General features: G+C 40.6%; 1 protein-coding gene across 5 annotated transcripts in view; it reads right to left on the reverse strand.

Moving 5' to 3' along the window:
- otud7a (OTU deubiquitinase 7A) overlaps window positions 1-23,252 on the reverse strand; it is a 114,757-nt gene that overhangs the window by 71,546 nt on the left and 19,959 nt on the right. For 2 of the 5 annotated variants that reach the window (XM_008119951.3, XM_008119952.3), the window contains exons 2-11: window positions 22,263-22,407; window positions 19,289-19,356; window positions 16,750-16,904; window positions 13,671-13,856; window positions 11,498-11,716; window positions 10,288-10,389; window positions 7,668-7,795; window positions 7,107-7,219; window positions 5,720-5,847; window positions 5,252-5,401 (exon numbers count right to left, since the gene is read on the reverse strand). In XM_008119951.3, the coding sequence (XP_008118158.1) occupies window positions 5,252-5,401; window positions 5,720-5,847; window positions 7,107-7,219; window positions 7,668-7,795; window positions 10,288-10,389; window positions 11,498-11,716; window positions 13,671-13,856; window positions 16,750-16,900 (1,177 nt within the window). In that variant the 5' untranslated portion in view covers window positions 16,901-16,904; window positions 19,289-19,356; window positions 22,263-22,407. Of the gene's footprint in view, window positions 1-5,251; window positions 5,402-5,719; window positions 5,848-7,106; window positions 7,220-7,667; window positions 7,796-10,287; window positions 10,390-11,497; window positions 11,717-13,670; window positions 13,857-16,749; window positions 16,905-17,735; window positions 19,219-19,288; window positions 19,357-22,262; window positions 22,408-23,252 lie in introns of those variants that run through there. The other 3 variants (XM_062963592.1, XM_062963590.1, XM_062963591.1) reach the window with 3 other exon arrangements.

A 23,252-nucleotide genomic window follows, 5' to 3' on the forward strand; every position in this document is an offset into this window, starting at 1 on the left:
CGGAGAAAAACGGATCAGCTTTGGCCTTTGCTCACCCTAAAGTAACAACAACTCAAGGATTTCCTACCTTTCTGTTCATTGGTTCAGGTGGCCATAGCTCAGTCACCTGCATTTGGAAGGAGGTGCGGTGGCACCATGGATTAAACCCTTGTGCCAGCTGAACTGTTGACCTGAAGGTTGGGTTGCTGACATGAAGGTTTCCGGTTCAAATCCATGAGACGGGGTGAGCTCTAGCTTGTGGGGATATGAAAGAAGCCTCTCACCTAACACATCAAGGCGTCCCCTGGGCAACCTCTCTGTAGACGGCCAATTCTACAGATGATAGTGATTGTTACTATAATTTTATGTGTTATCGGTTTATACTTATGTACCGTTTTATGTTAATTGCTGCACCCTCAAATGCTTTGTAAGCCACCACAAGTCCCTTCAGGGAGATGATAATAATAATAATAATAATAATAATAATAATAATAATAACAACAACAACTTTATTTTGTTATTATTTTGTACCCCGCCTCCATCTCCCCGAAGAGACTCAGGGCAGCTAGTTTTTTTATTATTATTATTATTATTAATAATAATTCTCTCACATCAGAAGCAACTTCCAGTATGTTCTGACACGATAAAAAAACTCTGCATTTGGAAATGTTTGAAATGACTCCACATCATTGCAAAAATTACAACCGTTGCTTTATCTAGCTACGTATGCATACATCCGAAGCAGAGGTACCGTAAACTACAATCTTACCCCTATCCCCCTTGCTGCCATCATTACTTTTGGCAAAAAAAAACAAAAAAAAAAAACAATTAGCGAAAACTTCAGTGCTGAAATTCAGTTCTGAATTAAAGCAACCATTTGGCAATAAAGGCAGAAGCAGAGAAAAACATCCTGCCTTGCGCAAATAAGCACTCAGCAAAATTTAACCTTCTATTGCTTAGGCAGACGGTAGTTTATCTGATTTCTAATGCTAGAAAATAATAATCTCACAAGCATTTGCTGTTTGTGTTACTGCTAACAACCTCCAAGCATTCGGCGTGCCCATATGCATAGACAAGTAGGAAATAATGTTATCTCATTTCTATAACAGCCTCTAATACAAAGACAGTATTTTGCAAGATCAGTGAATACAGCTTAGAGTGATGGAAACCGACCTGAGAGCTTGTAACATCAACTGCTATTCGCTAGGTGGCACCAAAGCGTGTCAATCCCTTATTTTTGGAGCATATAGCGAAATTGCCATCTGGATTCAGGGCTAGACCAAATGAATAAAAGCAACTGAAAGTAGCTGCTTTGGATGCAGATTATATATATATATATATATATATATATATATATATATATATATATATGCAGTGCTAGTATAGCAGCCTGTGATCTAGACGCTACATCCTCTGTGACATTGTAAAAGATCATGGGACGCACTGTTTGGATGGTACAATGTACGTACAGCACAGCTGCTTTATGTACAGAATGCTTGATGGACATGCCTGCATTTGAGTGACTTTATAGAAACTGGGAGGGTGTTACACAGGATTGGCTGCAAGTAAAGCTCAACCACACAGCTTTAACATTGAGTGCAAGATTTAAGATTCAGCCATCTTCTTCTATCTCATTCTCTGTTCCAAGTAAACAGAGGCTCAACCTACCTGCTAGATCAGGCATGGGCCAACTTCGGCCCTCCATGTGGTTTGGACTTCAACTCTCACAACTCCTAATAGCCTATCGGTGGGAGTTGACGTCCAAACACCTGGAGGGCCGAAGTTGGCTCATGCCTGCTCTAGATTCTCCCTCAAAAAGTAATGAGGAAAGAGAAGAAATGCAACTTAACCTTTTCCCTTCCTTTTATGTACCAACTCAGTTTCTCTTCTTCTCACTCACTATCGTTTCCTGTACAATTGTGGTTGCATGCCTTCACGTTGTTTCTGACTTACTGTGACCCCAAGTTAAACCTATCACAGGTTATTCTCAACAAGGCTTGTTCAGAAGGGTTTGCTTTTGCCTTTGAAGCTGAGAGAGAGTGACCTGTCCAAGGACACTCCATGGGTTTCCATGGCTGAGCCACGATTTGAGTAATCCAGCAACTCAAACCATATGCTATAAAGTATTTTTGGGGCCGTGGTGGCGCAATGGGTTAAACACTTGTGCTGCTGAACTGCTGACCTGAAGGTTGGCAGTTTGAATCCGCAGGACGGGGTGAGCTCCGGCTGTTAGCCTTAGCTCCTACCAACCTAGCAGTTCGAAAACATGCAAATGTGAGTAGATAATAAAGGCAAAAATGATGCTCCAAGCAGTTATTTATTTATGCCAACCACATGAGCATGAGGTGTCTGAGGACATCACAGGCTCCTCGGCTTAGAGATGAAGAAGAGCACCTCCCCAGAGCCAGAGATGAGCATCGCCTCCAGAGCCGGAAATGAAAGGAGAAGCCTTTACCTTTGTTTGTGTTTGTGTCTCATTGTAGTTCGTTGTAAAAAGACATAGAATGTTTGCCTGTGTCTGTTTATATGCTGTAATCTGTTCTGAGTACCCTCAGGGAGAAGGGCAGAAAATAAATAAATTATTATTATTATTATTATTATTATTATTATTATTATTTTATTGTATGACACAGCAAACAAGATAGACATGCTGGATTTCATATCACAAAATCACAAGTCGAACACTTCCCAAGTGTCTAGGACTGTGTGATGTATTTTCGGATGATGTGTGCAGATCCCAGTAGGATGGCCTTTTATTATTATTATGATTATTACTTGAAGCAAAAAAAAAAGGTTCAAAAAGGTAACAGGCAACCTTCCAAATGTGAACACATTTGGAGGTTAGTGAGGACCAGGCAAGAGGAAGGAATGGGAGATTATTATTTATCATCATCATCATCATCATCATCATCATCATCATCTTCATTATATTTATATTCTTAACCAAGATGCAAAGCAGGATCTTGCTTGTCTAATGCATATTCAATGGTGCCATTGCAGAGGGAATGAGACTAATCTGTCAGCTGCAGGGAATTCTCCTCCCTGAGTATTAGTCAAAAGTCAGAGGAGCTTCAAAGCCACCCAAATCAATTCTACAAAGCCAAACTATATTTGGTAGAGTATACATTTTGGACGTGCTATACATCTTCCAGAAAAACAGCAACAGCAGAAAACATGACAGCTTAATCTATAGCATTTGAAAGAAGATTATAGTCCTGGAATTTGATCCTTGAGAGTCCCATTCAGACATGGAGATGTGTGAGAAGGATCGACCAATATGAGAGGTTGCTTGACTTCATGGAGACAAAGATCTGTATTCTTAGGGTCGTCAATGGTCCCAAGTGCAGTCACACACACATACACACACACACCCTCCTGCCTTTGCTCTTCCTTGACTGTCTCCCACAAGCTGCCCGGAAATGTATCTGATCTTTCCAAATGGATGTGAACATGTCTGCCGAGCAGCGCCTCGCCATCGCCGCATCCCTTCCGCTCAGAGTGTTTCCTTGTGCTGCTGGAATCAAAGGAGGCTTTGAGCCCGCCTGGCAGGAGCGCCACCGACACTTCCCCGTTTTATGGGAAACCATCCCTTTGACAGAAAGAGTTACTTGTGCCTTTGAACTGACAAATGCATGAATAAAAAGCTTCTAGGAATCAATCAGCTCAAACCCCATGATTAAAAGGATTTCGGGATGGCTGAAGATGGCAAGGTTTAGCGAGGCAAGAGGCTTCTGCTTGCTTTGCACAGGATAAGCGCCTTCAAAGGGAAAAGTCGTGGAAGGTATGCAAGGCTTAGTCTGGGAATTCAGCATTTTTAAAAACAAAAACACCAGTATGGAGTTACAAACAACAACATGTTGATTCACTTTGGACATTACTTTGTGAAACTCTTGTCTTGTGTTCATCGTATTTCTGGGTGAAACCAGAGGAAGGATCTTCCTGTCAATCTTGGTCAGTTTGTAGGACCAAGTTAACAAAAAAAAAAAAAAAACACTGGAGGAAATGCCACCAAATTTGGCCACAATACACCAACACATCCAAGGTATGACTTCCACTCAGAAAAACCTAAACAAATAAACAGGAATGAATAGCCCTGCAGCTTCAAAGCCTGGCTTCTTCTTGTTACTTTATTTTCCATACTACCATACTATGCCACAGCAACGTGTGGACGGGCACAGCTAGTGATGTTATAAAGTTGGGTAGAAGCAGAAGTTCAGAGCTTAGAATCCTATTGATTTCTTTCACAGCCCCTCTCTGATTACTCAAACGTTTTATTAGGATGCCACTGAAATATATTTATGGAAATCCTAAACAAAGCTAGTATTTCCTAAGCATAATAGAAACAAATACTGTGAATCCAGCGCTGAACAGGCTCCATGAAACTAGTTAACTAGCACTGAAGCAAACTCTTGTGAATTTACACTTTCACTTAAAACAGAAAACATTATTTTTCTAGCTCTCATGGTTGGGAAGAAAAGCTTGAAGTAAATAATAATGTCTTCCTTTTGTTGATATCTCAAATGATCTTGCTTCATTTATTGATGAATGAATGAATGAATGCATAAACAGATTGAAAAATAAATAAAAGACTACCTCAAAGCTTACTGTTGTGCCAGCTTGCATGGTGATGGTTCACTGGGCCTTCCAGCTGACTGGCGTTTCATTAGAAGCATTCTGTTTTCACAACACTGGGCTGCCCCATGTTCATGAAACGCTAACAAAGTTTTATTATTAACGCAGCTTTGTTTGCTGTTCTGTTACTGTGTAATTAAATGAACGGTTCTACTTGCCTCAAACCATCAGAATTCAGAAGTTTTTTGGGGGGTGGGGGATACATCAAAGCACACCGTTTTGTAAACAAAGCATAATGAACCTCAGTGGGATCAGACTTGGGAGGGTATACCGTTCTCCTTATTTTTGAAAGACAGCCTCAAGGAAACAGTAGAGAATCCAAGAATACTATTTGGTATCCAGTCATCACAAATCACCAGCATGATAGCGAAATACAGACTTAACTCAGAACTGTCAGCACCACAAGATATAATATCAGAGCTTCCCAATATTGCCATATACCTCAGGAGTGAAATAATTTCATGAACCTGTGTTTCCAGCATGAACACTACAGATCAGTCGACAGCTGATATTCTCTCCAGGTCAGGACAATTAATTTATTAATTGAATGTCTATCTTGCCTTTCTCCCAAGAATAAGCATGCCCACTGGCTCTGCATTACATTCTGCTCCAGCACCATTGACTTTTATATCTGCCATACCTTGTTCCCTCTGTTGATCTTTTTGCTCCATGGACACGAGGGCAGAGAAGTGCGCTTGATCGTAGGCCAGGACGAGGGGCGAACAATGGCATCGGTTGGGCATGACTTCCAAAGGCAAGTAAATCCCACCAAATGGAATGGGTGCAAATGCTGTAAAGAGAAACCGGGGTTTTGAAAATATAGTATAAAAGGGGATGAATAGACTAGACAATTAGGTGTTGATGAGTTACATGTCACCGATTTCACATTCGTGTGTGAGACCACGAAGACTACAAGCAAATGGAATATATACAGATTATATTTCAGATGAAAGGATGTGCAAAACCATGTTAGAAAACTCTCTGTAGTGAGCATTCTACTGCTGCCTTCATTACATCCTTTTAATTCTGCTTTTGCCATTATGAGCAAATGTATCACTTGAGACGGTAGAGTTCATAACAGGTGCAAGAGGCCAACAAAACCACTCACCTTCGCCTCCAGAGTCGCGCAACATGGTGTCTGCAACCACCACAATCGGCCGCCTTAATATATGTGCTAGAACAAAAACGTGGAACTCTTCTAGGCTCTCATACACCGGATCTTCCGAATTGTCAACTCTAGAAAATCAAAATCAAAATCACCAAACCACAACTCTCATGATTCGATAGCATTGAGCCATGGCAGTTGAAGTGCTGTCAAACTGCATTCATTCTCCAGTGTGGACGCACCCTAAATCTAACAGGGGAAGCCTGTACCTCTTTCTGGCACGTGGCAATCCCTATTAAAGAAGATTGGTTTGTACGCTGAAAGCTGTGGTATGTCTATCTAAAATATTTATCAATCCCGTGTATGAGTGTCTGCACGTGTTCATCCTCATTTTTGGAGAAGCAAAGCTGTCAGAAGCGACTCCTTTAAAGACTGAGCCGCTTGGCAAATAGCGATCTCTAATTGGAATACCCTGAGCTGTGCAACAACATGAGTTCATGTGGTACGAACTGTCTGAGAAGGACAGAATGAGGTTGAGAGCACTGCTGAGGAGGACCAGAATACAGAAGCAGTGGAAGATTAAGGCGTTCTTTGAAAAAGGAACGGAAAAAACAACACATGCAGCATTTTGAGGCAGCAGAAGTAGAAGCAAAAACAAAGTAAGCATCAATTTGTTGTCGAAGGCTTCCATGGCTGAAATCACTGGATTGCTGTGAATTTTCCGGGCCATATAGGCATGTTCCAGAAGCATTGTCTCCTGAAGTTTCACCCACATCTATGGCTGACAGAAAACAATCAGGGCCAGGTAACACCTCCCAACAAAGGATGCCCCCAGGCAGGAAGCAGCCAGGCTTTGAAGCTGCTAGGCTATTTAGTGCTAATCAAGCTTGCCAACTGCAACATTCACACTTCCCTCAGACAGACAAGAGTTCTTTCACAGATATATAAACCCCACTTGCCTAGTTTCCAACAGACCTCACAACCTCTGAGGATGCTTGCCATAGATGAGGACAAAACGGCAGGAGAGAATTATTTATTTATTTATGTATTTATTTTATAAATAATGCTTTTGGAACATGGCCATACAGCCCAGAAAACTCACAGCAACCCAAAGCCAGTATCCATATGTAATAAAATGTTTATGTCTAAAAATGTGGCTTAATTTAAAAAATGAAGTAGATAAGTAAATAATACCACGTGCACCTCTTGGGAAGTTAAAACTGAATCCGTTCTTCTTCTAGAAAGAGGCCTAACGAGAAATAGCTAGACCATGTTTAACATTCACAAGCCACAACACTCTTCCTATTCCAAACAAATGTCTGTCTACAGGATTTTGTGTTCTGTATTAAATCATATTACAGGATAAAGCAGGACAAGACGACGCGCTTACCCTCCACCGGTGCCTCCATTTTTGCTGAAATGGGTGCGTGGTTCGCTCGAAGCCAACTTGAGCAGTTCGTTCCATTCCCGCTCCCATTCTTCTTCTGTGTAAACTAACCCCGACTAGGAGACAAGGAAATTCGTTTTGAGAAACAAGGAGGCAAATAGGACACACGCCATTGATTTAGATCTTCACTATAACGGTCCTCTTGACCCACATTTTCGCATTCACAAAGTCATTCCCAGAAATCCGAACGCAAGGCTGTCTCAGCTCTTTCGCAATGTCGGCTTTTTCAAATATAAAATAAGCTAAGCTGCAAAAAATGAAGAACTCTCTAGTGCTTTAACTATAGGGTGGGATGATAATAATTTAGTATGTAAATAAAATAAAACCCAAAATGAAAAATGCCAGAATTTGGCCAGATTTGGAAGCCACGTTTCACCTCTCAGACATGAAAGTTGGATGAGACTACGCTGCAAACCTTCAAGCTCCCTTGAGGCAAGAGTCCCTTGAAGGACCTAAAGAATTCTATGGCAGGGCCACTTCTCCCTCCGTTTGCGCTCGACACACCTCTTTGTTCTGCTGCGTCTGCTGCCACCTCCACCTTCTCTTCAGCGCTTCCCTTTCGGCCCCGCTGCGCATCATGGTGTAGAGGGCTTTCCGTAGCACAAGGTCCCTGTCGTGAAAACCCCACATTCCTACATGAAGAACGAAACACAGCAAACACTGCAGATCATATTCCAAACAAAGCACAGCAATGAACTCTGCTATAAATCACAAGCATTATTTTCTTAGTCTAATCGTTGCTTAGTTGCCTTTCACTGTTATAAAAATTTACAAGTCCATATTTCCAAGATTAAATGGGTTACTGAGGAGCAATACTGGATTCCAGAGACATTTAAGAGACCCCACTGCCTCTTAAACAGGAACAGAAGAGCAGCACAATACTCCGACACAATACTCCGACTCCAACATTGTTCTGGTTTAGCCATAAACTGAATCTACTCTGCCCTATATCCCAGGATCTGATCCCACGTGATCTGCTTTGAACTGGATAATATAAGTCAACACTGGGCTGCTGTGAGTTTTCCGGGCTGTCTGGCCATGTTCCAGAAGCATTCTCTCCTGACGCTTTGCCCACAGGCATCCGCAGAAGATGTGAGGTCTGTTGGAAACTATGCAAGTGGGGTTTATATATCTGTGAAAGGTCCAGGTTGGGATAAAGACTTCTTGTCTGTTGGAGGCAAGTGTGAATGTGAATGTTGCAATTGGCAAGCTTGATTAGCATTGAATAGCTTTGCAGCTTCAAAGCCTGGCTGCTTCCTGCCTGGGGGGAACCTGTGTTGGGAGGTTCTTTGAGCACAGAAATGCTGGACCACTCTGACAACCACCATGTCACTGAAATTCAGAAGCATGTGGACAATTTCAACAAAAAGGAGGAAACCATGACAAGGAACACAATCTGGCTCCCAGTATTAAAGAACTCTAAAATCAGGACAGTAAATAAAGAATACTCAGAAGACATGGGAATTCCAGATATGAAACAATCAGGGCCAGCTAACACTTCCTAACCAGCTGTTAGGAATTCTATGAGTTATAGAAGTCCAAAACACCTTGAGGAGGGCTGAAGTTTGCTCATGTTTGATATAACCAGAAGTGTCAATATCTGCATCCTAAATATATCTCACAAAACTTCGAATCCTGCAATGCAAATGCATTTAGCCATGGCAGTTAAACTGGTATGAAACTGATCATTCTGCAGTGTGGACACACAACCTTAGTCATTGGGCTTCTTCTCTCCAATGGTCTGTGCTTATCTGAGGTTTGATCAGGATCTCCTCTCCCTTACTCTTACTCAAAGGCAATGAGATTGGAAAGAAACTGCATGTTTCCATTGCTGCTTGGGATGATTCTCTTTCCCTGCTTTCCTATTGTTGCATTGGGTCCTCTTTTTTTCACTTTCTACAAGATTACAACTTTTTGTACTACTAATAAATAAATAAACATTTGGAGACTCAAAAATAGGCTCAACATATAAGAGGAACCTTATACCTCATGCCAGAATCTAAAATTCTGCTTTAGATACAATCCTGTTAAAATAAATGTTGTCATTGCTTGGATCAGACACGCCATTTCATGGCTATCAGAGATCAACCCAAGAGGTTAAAAAGTTTAATTTGTTGTTGCTGCTTCTTCTCAGCCAGTAATGGATGAGACCTCTGTCATCCATCAAAATGTCCTCATGAGTGACACATTCAATACACCTAAGGGGAGGGCAGACAAATGCTTTTCTGCTCCGTCCTGGAAAGGTAATATATCCTCATCCCACTGCTGCTAAGAAACCACTTTGGGAGTCAGACAACCAAAGCTAAGAGGCCACAAGTTTCTGAAAGTTACTGGGAAGGTCTGCTGACCATTAGAAATTGAGATTCAGGTCTCTTCAGTCATAGGAAAATAATGCTGCTTACTGTGCCACAGAGATGTTGGGACTACTAACAGGAACTCTCTTATCAGACCATGTATACATCTCTTATCAGCCTACTTATACGTACATCTCTTATTAGGGCTGGGCTTTAGCACGGCTGGTAATAAGATCTATCAACCGAAAGGTGGCCAGTTCGAAGCCTGGTTGGGGTGAGCACTCAACCATCAAGCCCAGCTCACTGTTTACCTAAGCAGATCGAAAACAGCTTAGAGATGTAAGTAGAGAAATTAGGTAGCACTAATTAGCGGGAAAGGTATTTTACGACATCATAAAGAACAAGACCAGAAATATGGTGACCAAGACGAAGGTGGAAGGAGGAAGTCCTGATGGCTCTTCGTCATAGAGAATGGAGCAACAGCACCGCCCTGTGACTGAACCCGAACTCAACCTCCAAGGCATCGAAACTGGACTTTGCGACAACATACCTCCTTTCTGTCTGTTCTGTTCTGTCCTGATGGCATTGAATGTTTGCCATGTATGTATATTGTGATCCGCCCTGAGTCCCCTTGGGAAGATAGAGCAGCATATAAATATAGTGTTGTGTCTAGGTATACATCTTATCAGCCTATTTATACATCTCTTATCACCCTATTTATACATCTTATTGTTCCCACATCTTGTTTATTGTGTTACTTTTTTCTGGAGAAAAGTGGATTATAAATCTACAAATGGTTGCACAAGAATTCCTAAATCGAAAACGCCTACCTAAAGAAGCAGCATGTAATAGGCAGTTTCCGTCACCCGTAGTTGCCAATGGGAGCAGCCGTTTACAACTCGTACATACAGTAGACCACCAGTTCAGACGACCTGGAAAAAGCAAAAACAAGGTATCATCTTAAAACAAGGGACACATCTCAGCTGTTCAGAGCTATCTTAGGCTGGATTTTGCATAAAGAGTCTTCTTATATGTAGAAATTATTCCCAGGACTGACAGAAACGGGGAAGGCAGAGGTGTTGCCAACAGTACCCGAGGCTACGGCATGCTGAGATTCAGCTGAGGCAGAAGGACAACGTCTGCAAACTTCTAAATGAGAGCATTATATAAACGCCTTTTAATCTCTTATTCGGTCTAATTAAATTATTTAGATATTCTTCTGCAGCAACTGCAAAAAGCATACCAATTTTCTTTCTACACAGAACAAGATTCTTTGGGTTTCCAAAAGCTGCAAGGGTAATAAAAATGAGAGCCATTCTATATGAGTTCCTAACATTTGCAGCTCTCGTGATACATAGTCCACCGAGAATGCGCTGTCAATGAACATACTTCCATTTAGCAATCACGGCAAAGAGTCACTGAATGAAAGATCTATTTATTAGTCAGCCCGAAATGGAGCAAGATGTGATTCCTGCAACACCCTCAGTAATGCACAAAACATCCATGCCATGCAACCTTGAACACAACATCCAGAGCTTATGTATTCGCTGCAATTTGAATGAAACAGGTTGCATAATATTTTGATGTTTTGATAGCGAAGGTGGAGCAGAATGCAAGTAACGTTAAGGGTACATTTTGGCCAACATGATACAAAGTTACTCTGCTGTTACTACTATGCAAAAAAAAGGCTTTTCTTCTCATTAGAACCTACAGTCAGTGAAATCCATGGAGTTAACTTCTTGTATTGTGAGAGAAAGATGAAAGGAGAAGTCTTAGCACTTTCATCATGTATGAATCATTATCACATGTTGCTCCCTCTCCCGTTAATTAAAATCGCTTTGGTGTTAAAAGAGAGGAAACCGCTTGGCCTTCTTGATCATTATAGTCGTGTTATACATACAAAAAAAGATAGTCTTTATGGAGTATTCAAAACCCATATTTCTTTCTGACGCAAGCGCCCTGCTCCAAGACATCAATACCAGCCAAAGCCAGCGATGGTATGAAACCAGCCTAAGCCTGGCCCTGTCTGTACTTACTCACCAGCTTGTTCCAGAGCAATCATGGTCGCCTGCTCAATCAAATCCCTTTCGATGAAGCTCCGGAAGTCCTCGCTGTAAACGCTCAGGTCGGGGAGCTGGAATGTGTAGATGGGCATTTCCAGGGGGGAGTGTTCATTGTTGCATTCGCTGGCCATGTGGGACCGGGCAAGGGAAACTATTGCTGAGCTGGCGTGAGAAATCCCTCTGGAGAGCCTCTTTTCTAAGGGGGCAGAGCAAAGGAAGGGGTGGACAACATTAACCTAGCAGTCTTAAAACATGGTTTTACCTGTAAAGAAAATCTTACTCAACAATAAGCATGCTTAGAACACACCACCTTGATTAGGGCCGGGCTGTGGAGCAGCTGGTTAGTAGCCAGCTGCAATAAATCACTACTGATCAAGAGGTCGTGAGATCAAAGCCTGGGTCGGATTAAGCTCCAGACCATTAACAGCCTAGCTCGCTGTTGACCTAAGCAGCTTGAAGGATAGTTGCATTTGTCAAGTAGAAAATTTAGGTACCGCTTTATGCGGGGAGGCTAATTTAACTAATTTACGACACGTAAATTAGTATATGTGCATTGTAATCTGCCCTGAGTCTCCTTTGGGGTGAGAAAGGTGGAATATAAATACTGTAAGTGATAAATTAATTAATTAATTAATAGCCTTGCAACTTCAAAGCCTGTCTGCTTCCTGCCTGGGGGAATCCTTTGTTGGGAGGTGTTAGCTGGCCCTGATTGTTTCCTCTGTTTTCGGAGTGGTGTTCTTTATTTACTGTCCTGAGTGGATCACCACTCAGAAAACAGAGGAATTTCATACATAAAACAATCAGGGCCAGCTAACACCTCCAAACAAAGGATTCCCCACTTGCCTAGTTCCCAACAGACCTAACAACCTCTGAGGATGCCTGTCACAGATGTGGGTGAAACGTCAGGAGAGAACACTTCTGGAATGCCAAGCAGCCCATAAAACTCACAGCAACCTAAATAGTCATATATTTTCCTGTTTTCGTCGAGTATAAAAAGAGAGACACTTAAGGTTAGAACTGGAAACCACAGGAAGCTCTTCTTGAAATGTTGTGAAGTTTCTATTTTTATTCGACACAGTAATCAGTGTTCTTCAGAGAAACGGTTTCAGGGAGCTGCTACAATTTTCTTGAAGACATGGTTACCGATACATCATGAAATATATGCAATAATTATTCAGTTTTCCCCAGCCAACTTTCTTAACCGATCAAATAAAATCCATCACAGAGCCACCCCCTGGCAGCGCAACATAACATCAGACATCAAAGACACCAAGGCTGGCTTTAATCTCCAAATAGCTGAGACAGAAGTAACCACCAAGCTCAGTTCTAAAGACAGGCTCTGGCTTTTCTTTTCTTTTTGGCCAAGGTTGATATCAACAGCAGAAAATGGACCATACCTTACAAGGAGATAGAGCGGAATATAAATAAAGTATATTATTATTATTATTATTATTATTATTATTATTATTATTATTATTGTCACTCTCTCTGAGAACACATTTGAATCTCTTCCAGGACCAAGGGAGTCCTATATTACAACATATTGTATCTAGTAACATATTTATTTATTTAGTTTACTATATTTATATTCCGCCCTTCTCACCCCAAAGGGGACTCAGAGCGGCTTACAAATTAAATTTACATACAATATTATTTTATTAGCATAGCACAATACTGGCAATAAATTACCATATTGTACTATATCTATATATTGTAATATTATTAATAATATTACATGTAATATATAATATATAATTAATATTGTTTTAAGTTTTTGTCAAATATGTTGTGTTGTTGTTGGGCTTGTCCCTGTTGTGAGCCGCCCCGAGTCCCTTCGGGGAGATGGGGCAGAATATAAAAATAAAGTTTATTATTATTATTATTATTATTATTATTATTATTATTATTATTAATAATAATAATATATTGTATTATTAGTATTATATTATACATTCCAACATGTCAGCTGTGTTTTGTTAACCATGTCCATTTCCAGCCCAGAAAGGTAAAGGATTGGCATGAAGTTGTTAATCTCAGCCCTTTTATCAGTTGGGATGGACAAAGGAGCTTCCCAATTTAGGGTAGCCCACTCAAATCTTGACTATAGAATCCTGCAATCGCTGTTGTACAGGAACCTGGAAGGGCTTTACCTTGCGCAATGTCATCCTGTCTTTGCAGAGACGGCCGCTCGCTCTTGTTCACCGGTTGGGAAGGCTCTCTGTCTTGCTGCTGCTTGGGATACTTTCCTTCATTGAAGACCTGGGGTAGGTTGGCCGTATGGACCTGTCTAAGCTGCTCATAGTCACTGAGAGCGGCAGTCAAATCCCAGTTTTTCCCTAAATGCAGACCAAAGAAGTGAAGCATTAACAACTTCCACATGCACACTTTGTACATCTGCAACCACAAGGCATAACTGTTCTGGGTGAGTTAACCACATTGTGACAATACAATAAAGACAGTAGGCACTCAATGGAGATTTAGCCAATATTTCTTCCTGTTAAGCAAAACACAAACCCTCTGATTGAACCGTTCCTTTGGAGTGCGATGTGAATATGCAAATCTGCTTGAATGTCCAGTGAAAAATTCTATAGAATTATTATTACTATATACAGTACAGTTGGATCTTTGACTGCACAAGACAAATGTTGCCAACAAGCCTTTATGAACAAATATCACATTTTACTATGATTCATTTCAAAGGCAAATACATAGCATGGTGTCTCTCCAAGGTTAAATGCACAGAAGTCATGATGATGAGAGTATTATGGAGGTACGACTATTATGCGATGAAATATAAGTAACCTGTCAATTAACTTGTTTTGTGACTAGCTGTTAGGAACTGTGGGAGCTGAAGTCCAAAACACTTGGAGGGCTAAAGTTTGCCCATGCCTGATGTAGAGGATATCATTTTATTACATCACTGAGCACTCACAAATTTTTATTCACCTAAAAGGGGACTCAGGGCAGCTTACAATAAAACACACATATATAAAAATATAAAATACAATACAGATCAATTAAAATAGTTAACTAATTAATTATAGCAACATTCATAAAATACAATACTAAATAGCAGATAGGTACAATCAGATTTAAAAATACGAGTCTATCAAATTGAGTTCCAGCACACATTATAATACTTAATGCTGCTAGTGTTGTTCGAAGGCCTGGTCCCACAACCAGGTCTCCATATGGAATCCATATGTTTTTTGGAATACTGAGGACCCACTGTAGTATTTGTGATTGGAAGAATGGCAAATGAACGCTAGAAGCGACTTGGGATAAATCCACCTCTGCCAGAAAAAGCATTCAGACAAATGACATATGAGTAATTCTTGGCTCTGAAATCAGATGGTGATGATTCGTTTTCATCCAAGCAGAATGCCTCTAATTTTATTCTACTGAACTGGGGAATCGTTTACACCAGAAGGATGAAAGTCCTTAGCCATCTTTGAAAGGACAGCTAGGAAATTGCTTGGTTCCCTCAACATGTGCTCTTGAGGAAGGCATCTTCACAACACGTTCAGATGCTGTTATTTCTTTTGAAGGGTATTCTCTCAAAAGCTGGCTGATGATGCCAACGGTTAAGTGGAAATGCTAATGTCATTGGGATCTGGAAGCATCTCTTAACCCTTGATATCAACACTGATAATACAGGCCCTTCAAAAACAAGTCAGAAAGGGACACCGTGTTTAAGAAATGCAATGCCACATCTGCGATGACCCTAATTGTATCCATCATTATTACTATGCAATTATAAATTTGTCATGTTGCCTCCTAACATTGTGTTACCCTAATATAAACATATGTAGAAACGAGTAGCCTCAGCCAAACAAGAAAATGCATTTTGTTGTTGTTATATACCTTCAAGTCATCCCTGCCCCAAGGATTATATTGACTGGATTTGTAACTGTGTCTATTTTAATATACAGTAGAGTCTCACTTATCCAACATCCGCTTATCCAACGTTCTGGATTATCCAACGCAGTTTGCCTCCTGCCCCGATCCACAACTCTTTCTCTAGACAGCAAGGATTGAACTTTTTATGGATTTAACTTCCTACTGTAGGTTCATTTTACACAATTCTATCTTTATTTGTAGTCAGTTTATTAGTAGCCAATTTTTTAGAAAATGTTTTCAATATATTGCGATGTTTTTATGCTAAATTCCGAAATATAGTAATTACTACATAACGTTACCGTCTTTTGGACTGCTTTTTCTGTCGATTTGTTGTAAAACATGATGTTTTTTGGTGCTTAATTTGTAAAATCATAACATAATTTGACATTTAATAGGCTTTTCTTTAATTTCTTCTTATTATCCAACATTTCCACTTATCCAACATTCTGCTGGCCCATTTATGTTGGATAAGTGAGACTCTACTGTAATTGTTTTGGTTCTGTTCCAATGATGTTTTATTTGTTTACTATGTTTAAGTTGTTGTATGATGTTTCTGACAATTGACTGTTTTTGTACACTTGTTGGAAACGGCCCTGAGTCCTCTCGAGGAAATTGAGATTTTTATAAATAAAGTTTTATGATATTATTATTATTAAACCTATCACAGTGTTTTCTTTCCAAGAGGTTTGCCACTGCCCTCCTCTGAGGCTGAGAGAGTGTGACTTGCCCACACAAATAACTAGCAGATATTATTGTTACGTTAGTATACATAAGCCATGGGTGAAGTCTAAGGATTGTACGCCATAAATGTGTACTCACTGGAGATGGATTAGCTAGGTTTAACTACTGCTGAATCAGCCCACCAACTGCGCTCATTTGGCTCCCTTTAGGTTTACAGAAACGCGTGGCAAATTGGACTTACTTCGATGAAGCAAGCTGGAGGTGGGTGATAATTATTCCAAGTAGCAGGTGGCAGAATAAGTTCTGATGCAGATGGTTTAGCACAGAAAAGAACAAGCATATCGCTCATTGATGCCGAAAAATGTGCTCTTTTTTACCACTGAGAAATAATTTTTGGTTCCTTCCAATTTAAAGTGAGATTTGAAAGTCTAACGCAGGCATGGGTAAACTTTTGCTCTCCAGGTGTTAGGAATTGTGGGAGTTGAAGTCCAAAACACCTGGAGGGAGGGCCGAAGTTGGCCCATGCCTGCTTTAGTTCAGGGTGTTGCTCGGCTCCTTCTCTCTCCCATGCCTTGGGTGTCTCCTGCAGCGCATGGACAACTTAACAAAGAACGGATGGGAAGAAATCGCTCCAGGGATCTTTCTTACCTTCCAGCAAGTCTCTTGCCAGACCTGGTTCTGCCCCCGTGGACCGAACAAAGTCTGACAGGACAGCGTCCATATCAAGAGTCATGGGATCATGTAGAGGCGCTGCGATGTGTGCAGCCGCGGCAGGATTGGGCAGCAAGCTACAAGACATCCATCTGTAATAATAATAATAACAATAATAATAATAATAATGCGACTCTGTAGATAAAGCTACCGATGCATGTTCTGTCATCTTTCTACATATCATCAATTTAAATATGGCAAAATAAAAACAGAAGGTCATGATTATCATTTCTGAACACTCCGGTTGCATAGCTACAATGGTGACTCAACTGCTATTTGGTAAAAATGTTCACCCAAAATGATCATAGACACATTCTGTATCTCTGATCCCACTATGCTTTATTATTCCTTTGTGAAAAAAATAAATCACAAGAATGAATTCCCATAGAAACTAAGTGTGCACATGAGTTTCCCCGCTGAAATGAAATCCAGTATTATCAGGCTAGCCAAAGCCTATGCCAGGTATATGCGTCTAGACTTACATATCAATGTATAATTAGAATACACGTTGGTTTATAATTATAATTATATAGAATATACACAATAAAATAATAAAACATTCTATATTTGTAGAACACTGACAAATCACAAATCAACAATTTGTACAACTGTTGATTTGGTGGCAAAGACGAATTCTTCTCAACTTTCATCTCACCCACAATATTCAATCAATTCTGGAATAAAATTACAACCTGTTGCAAAGAGTGCTAATTTCATTTACATGAAACGTTCTGAATGATCACAAATATCAATGATATTGTTGCAACACTTCAGTGGAAGCAGTAATATCTGTTTTAATTGATGAAGCACCAAAATTGTGCGTGTATGTAAAAATTAAAACAAGTTATCTTACATATTAACTATATTATTAATGTTGCTGTATTGATATTATTATTAATATTGTTATTATTATTATTCCATGCCTAGATGCTCCGCTATCATTTGTATTCAAGTTTTCTTCCTTCTCCTTCTGCTCCTCTTTCTCTTCCTCCTCCGAAGGGCCATGTTCAGAACCACTCTCTTCCATCGAAGGAGAACTACTACTAGGAGTACAGTTTTCCTTCCAAGCTTGATCTGGCTCTTTATCGCTTTCCTCAAAAGCAGTTTGGGGTGGTGACGGTTCTTTTGTTAGAGAGGTACGACTCACTAGCATCCCCAGACTTTTACAGAGCTTTATTGGGGCCTCCGTCCTGAGCATAATAATCATAGCAATCAGTAGAAGGAGGAACATGATCCCCACTGCAATTCCCAGGGTGCTGATGCTTCTCATATTGAAAGGATAGGCTGACTGCCAGTCATTGGTTCCTTCCTCTTTGAAAGGATAGCCTTGAGAGGCCTGGACCCATTGCAGCGCGACTTGTCTCACGGTTGCATCACAATCAAGGCCAGAAGCAACCTGACAACATGTCTGACATAACCCTTTACTTCTACACCAAAGAGTTGATTGGTTCCCTAGTGACAGAATAAAACTAATAAAACTAATAGTCACTTCTGTGTCTAGTCCAAACTTTGCACCGTAAAGGGGGAAGGGGGACGAATGATTTCCAAGATAATCACTGAAATGCTCTCCTATCATTAACAACAACAACAATAACATAGGATGCAGTATTGAATGTATAGGAAAATAAAAGAAGTGTTTTGGATTTTGAATATTAGTCACTATATTCAGAAATAAATGTACAGGTTTCCCTCAACGTTGGACAACCCGCTCTTTCAACAGATCTAAATTATAGCCATATACAACACTTTCTACCCTTGGTCCACCCGCCTCTTTTTCCCTTTTATATCTGCTCAGCACACTGTTATTTCAGTCGACTCGGGGCCATCTAGTATTCAGCCTTGCATTTATAGGCTGAGAAAAAGATGGATTTGCTTTTCAAGCATTTTCAGTTTTTGACAGTGTCCTAATCTGTAATAACAATTTTGCAATAAAGCAATTTGGTCAGAAAATAAGATGAACCCTGCTGGAGCGGCCTGGCATCCTGCTTGTCCCAAGGGCTAAGCAGATGCCTCAAGGAAGTCCACATACAAAGGCATGAGGCATCATATTAAAAAAAGAATACCGTGGCCGTGCTACAATATTGAATATATCCAGTTATGCATATTTCATTTGGAGATTTTTCTGAAGAAGTAGGAAATCCAATTTCCTGCGCACAATGATGGGGTTGTTCTCGTCACAAGCGATGCAATAGATGTTCGGCAACTTCATGCCAGCTGCCTGTACCATCCATCCATCCAGTTGCTGAGGAAAGAACAATCAGACCAGTATGCGACCGTGACTCACTGGGACTAGTCTGTAGGAAGCTCATGGAACCTACAGTCAGAGCTGGGGAAATGCAAGTGCAACCTTGTTTCTCTAAAAAAGATAATGGAATATATTTTACGTGTGTGGGCCTTATTCGTATTGATAGTCTCAACAAAAGCAGACCCAGGGGAGATGACGGAAAAGTTTGTTTATTTACACACTTATACTTACTTAGTTGATATGCCACCTTACTCCCAGAACTGGACGCAAGGTGGGTCACAAAAAGAATCAGCGAAAACCTAAACAACAGAATATTAAACACAATTAGAAACAATCAAATGAAAGCAGCAGGTTATAAGAGTACCCTTTCCTAAAATGCTATGACATCATTTTTCCCAAAAGGTTATGATTTCTAACAAGGTCATGCCTTTCCAAAGATCACAATTCTCCAAAAGTCATGGTGATTTACATTTCCCAGTATAGATCACACATGCTATATGTTCTGGGGCCATCGTTCAGAGGTAAATAACTTAAAGGAAAAATTCTAGCTTTGAGAAAAAAAAGGAAAGCCAAGTTGTGAGTCATTGTAAAAATAAACTATTTGTTCCAAACAGAACAAAACACCACCTACACTATTCAATAAGCCCTCCACTTTGCCACTCAAAGCAGATTTTCTTAATGCCATCAGGCCTCTGTATCCACAGATGTCTATATCCACAGATTCAGCCATCCACTTCTGTGAGTCCCCATGCTCTCTTGGACTGCAACTCCCAGGCTCTCAAGCAAATACACTCATTTGGGGCCATGGTTAGCACAGCGGGTTAAACCGCCAGCTACAGAAAATCTTGCTGGCCAGAAGGTCAGCAGTTCAAGCCGCGGGTTGGGATGTCAGTCTCTGGATGTCAGCTCTGGATGTCAGTCCCAGCTTCTGCTTACGTAGCAGTTTGAAAACAGCAATGTGAGTAGATAAATAGGTACCACTTTGGCGAGGAGGTAAAAAGGCATCCTGAAAACATGCCAACAATTCGATCAGGAAGGTGTCCATGGACAACAGGCTCTTTGACGTGGAAAAATGGAATACCCCCCCCCCCCCCCAGGCCGCCCCAATGGCCTAGTCAAGCATAGCCTCCAGATGCCGGAGATGGAAAAAGATGGAAGCCTTGCCTTTGTCTATGTATTGTCTGTCTTTGTGGTCAATTGTGTAACAGTACTGAATGTTTGCCGTATATATACTCTGTAATGTGCTCTGAGTTCCCGCGGGGAGATAGAGTGGAATATTAATAAAGATTATTATTATTATTATTATTATTATTATTATTATTATTATTATTATTATTATTTGCAGTTGTATGGCTGCGTGATTCTTCTGGATGGCCTCTACTGACTGCTGAGCTAAACAGGCCATTGAATGCATTTAATTTGGTGAGACATGGGAAGAATTACGGCCTCCACTTCACTCCGCAACAGGTGGCAACTGTTGTTTCACCAAATACAAGCCATACATTGTGCAAAGCAATTTCCTGGCCATTATACACATGGTACAGAATGGAATTGAACGAAAACTAAACACTGTATCTCAGAAAGAAAGATGAAAAAACACATTCTGAGGAAAGCAGTTTTCCTGGCATTTATTTTAAGACAACAATGGGACCTGTGACTACCGGAGGCACTGGAGTGTTTACTGCATTTGGAAGCATTTGTTCTTCAGGACATTGTGAAGCCCTGACGCCTGATTGCGGCTCTTGATTGCTCTTCCCCACTCGCTTGAAGAGCACGGGGTCCAAGCAGGAGAAACTATTCCGCTCCTCCCTGGGAAGCAGGCGTTCTTTGTCTGGATTTATGTGCTTCTGTGATTTGTGGCCACACATCGCAGAAAGGCTCCCAGCTGCGCACAGCTCCACAGGCTCAAAGAGATTTTTGCAGAGATAGATCACAATAGATAGTAACGGGGGAGTGGAGGGAGGCTGCTTAGAACCAAGATAGTTACATTAAATAGGAAAACAAATCAATTTGGAAAAAGCCATTCACAACGTTCAATGCAGCATCTGATTATCGTTCAAATAAAATAAAGATTACGCAATTTTCCTCAAGGGATGGCTCTGAGAGCGTTCTGTTACATAAAAATTGCAAATGAATTTTTTAATAATCATCCCGCTGAATGGCTCGAGGCTTCCAACTTTTAATCTCATTGTTAATCTCTTGGCGGATTGCAGGTGTGCTTGCCGATCGTCTGCATGTGGCACCCACACTTTTCCTCGGTAGGTGCAGATTTAATCCTAGTTGCACAACTATACGCAAACTATAACAAGTGTTTTGAAGATTAAAATGCTCAAAAAGCTTCTATAGGCATAAAATAATTATATATTATCAAAGTAACCGCAGAAATAATCGGCATTTGGTGGATGAACCTTAGCTAAGGATGAACCCATCTGCGTAATGCTACCCATATAACTTTATGCAGTTTTAACCAGCGACTTGCCAGTTATAGAAGATCTTGCCAACTGGAAAGATGGCAGTTCAAGCTACAGCAGGTGAGCTCCCACCATCAGCACAGCTTCTGCCTACTTAGCAGTTCGAAAGCAGCAATGTGAGTAGATAAATCTCCAATACCAAGTCCCATAAGCACTTTATTAGAACTAAGATCGTATATCGCACTCTGCACTTGCCCTATAAGCCTTATATATCACCTGTCACATCAGCACTTTTAATCTTGTACCCATTACTCTGGCCCGGCCCAGTTTTATTGTGTTTTAGCGTATTGTTTATTGCTTGTTGTTTATACTGTTTTAATTGTTTTTAATTTGCCTTTTGTTTTGTATTGTTATATTGTGTGTTGAGGCCTTGGCCTTTGTAAGCCGCATCGAGTCCTTCGGGAGATGCTAGCGGGGTACAAATAAAGTTTAATAAAATAATAATAATAATAATAATAATAATAATAATAATAATAATAATAAATAGGCACCACTTTAGCGGGAAGGTAAAAGGCACCCCTGAAAAAACATGTCGGCGGAAAACATACATGGACGACAAGCTCCTCAGCATAGAAGAAAGGAACAACAGCACCTCCCCATGGCCAAGTCGAGCACAGCTTCTAGATGCCGGAAATGAAAAATGAGGGAAGCCTTGCCTCTGTTTATGTTACTGCCTGTCTTTGTCAATTGTATAACGGCATTCAATGTTTGCCATATATCTTCATTTGACTTACTTTCAGTAGATTTCAAGCAATAGTTCTGCAGGGTCTGAGTCAGATTGACTTTATACTGTTGGTTTTTGGTAAAGAAGACAGTTCATTTTTGTCACAGTTGTGTGCATCAGATGGACGTCTGAATAACTTGTGTCCCCTGAGGAATCTGCAAGGAAACAGAAACTCTGGTTAGAATAAAATCCTTCGCACAGGCTGGAATCTCATGACCTGCCAGCCTCTAATCCAGGCCTGGGCAAACTTCGGCCCTCCAGGTGTTTTGGACTTCAACTCCCACAATTCAGAAATACAGAAATGTTAGTGTTGATGCCTTCATATGTGAGGCTTGGGGCAACTGTCCCTTTCAAAGGCCCATCCCCGGGAAATTGGTATTTTACATCAAATTCTCTTTTTCTTACTTTTCCAAATATGTTATGAATGAACACCTACACAATGAGTACGCGAAGTCTTAGCAATAACTGTTCAATCTTTTTGGTTATTTCCAAATGCAAAATAAGTAATTGAAAGTATCTGCATTAAAAAGGTATAAGAGCCAGGCTTCAGTATGTCTAAAGTGGAACACTCAGCATGGTGTCCCAGAGACAATGAAAATGCTTTGATTTAAACAAAGCATGAAGCACGTTGCCATTGTGACAGAAGTGAGCCCCCCAAGAAACGGCACCATTTGTTCCTCTTTCCAAGTATCCTTGAAACAGTCAGAACAGTGGCATAACAAGCCATATGAAAGTTAATCTACATTTTCCAAGTACAACCAGCCATAGCAGGTGTGTTAGATTTGCCTATGGCCTTCTGGAACAGACTGACAAATATGCTTATTCAAAAGTGCTGGAAATGTTATTCTACTACTCAAATCTCTGGCAATGCAAAATGTTAATCCCTTACATACAACACACTTAAGGAATCTTTCTATGAATCTTTCTCATTCCTTGTCCTGAATACTAACACTAAACTCTGCTTTAACCATGTCGTAGCCCATCTTGACCTGCAAGGAGA

Source organism: Anolis carolinensis, unplaced genomic scaffold, assembly GCF_035594765.1.
Source record: "Anolis carolinensis isolate JA03-04 unplaced genomic scaffold, rAnoCar3.1.pri scaffold_11, whole genome shotgun sequence".
Lineage (NCBI taxonomy): Eukaryota > Metazoa > Chordata > Lepidosauria > Squamata > Dactyloidae > Anolis > Anolis carolinensis.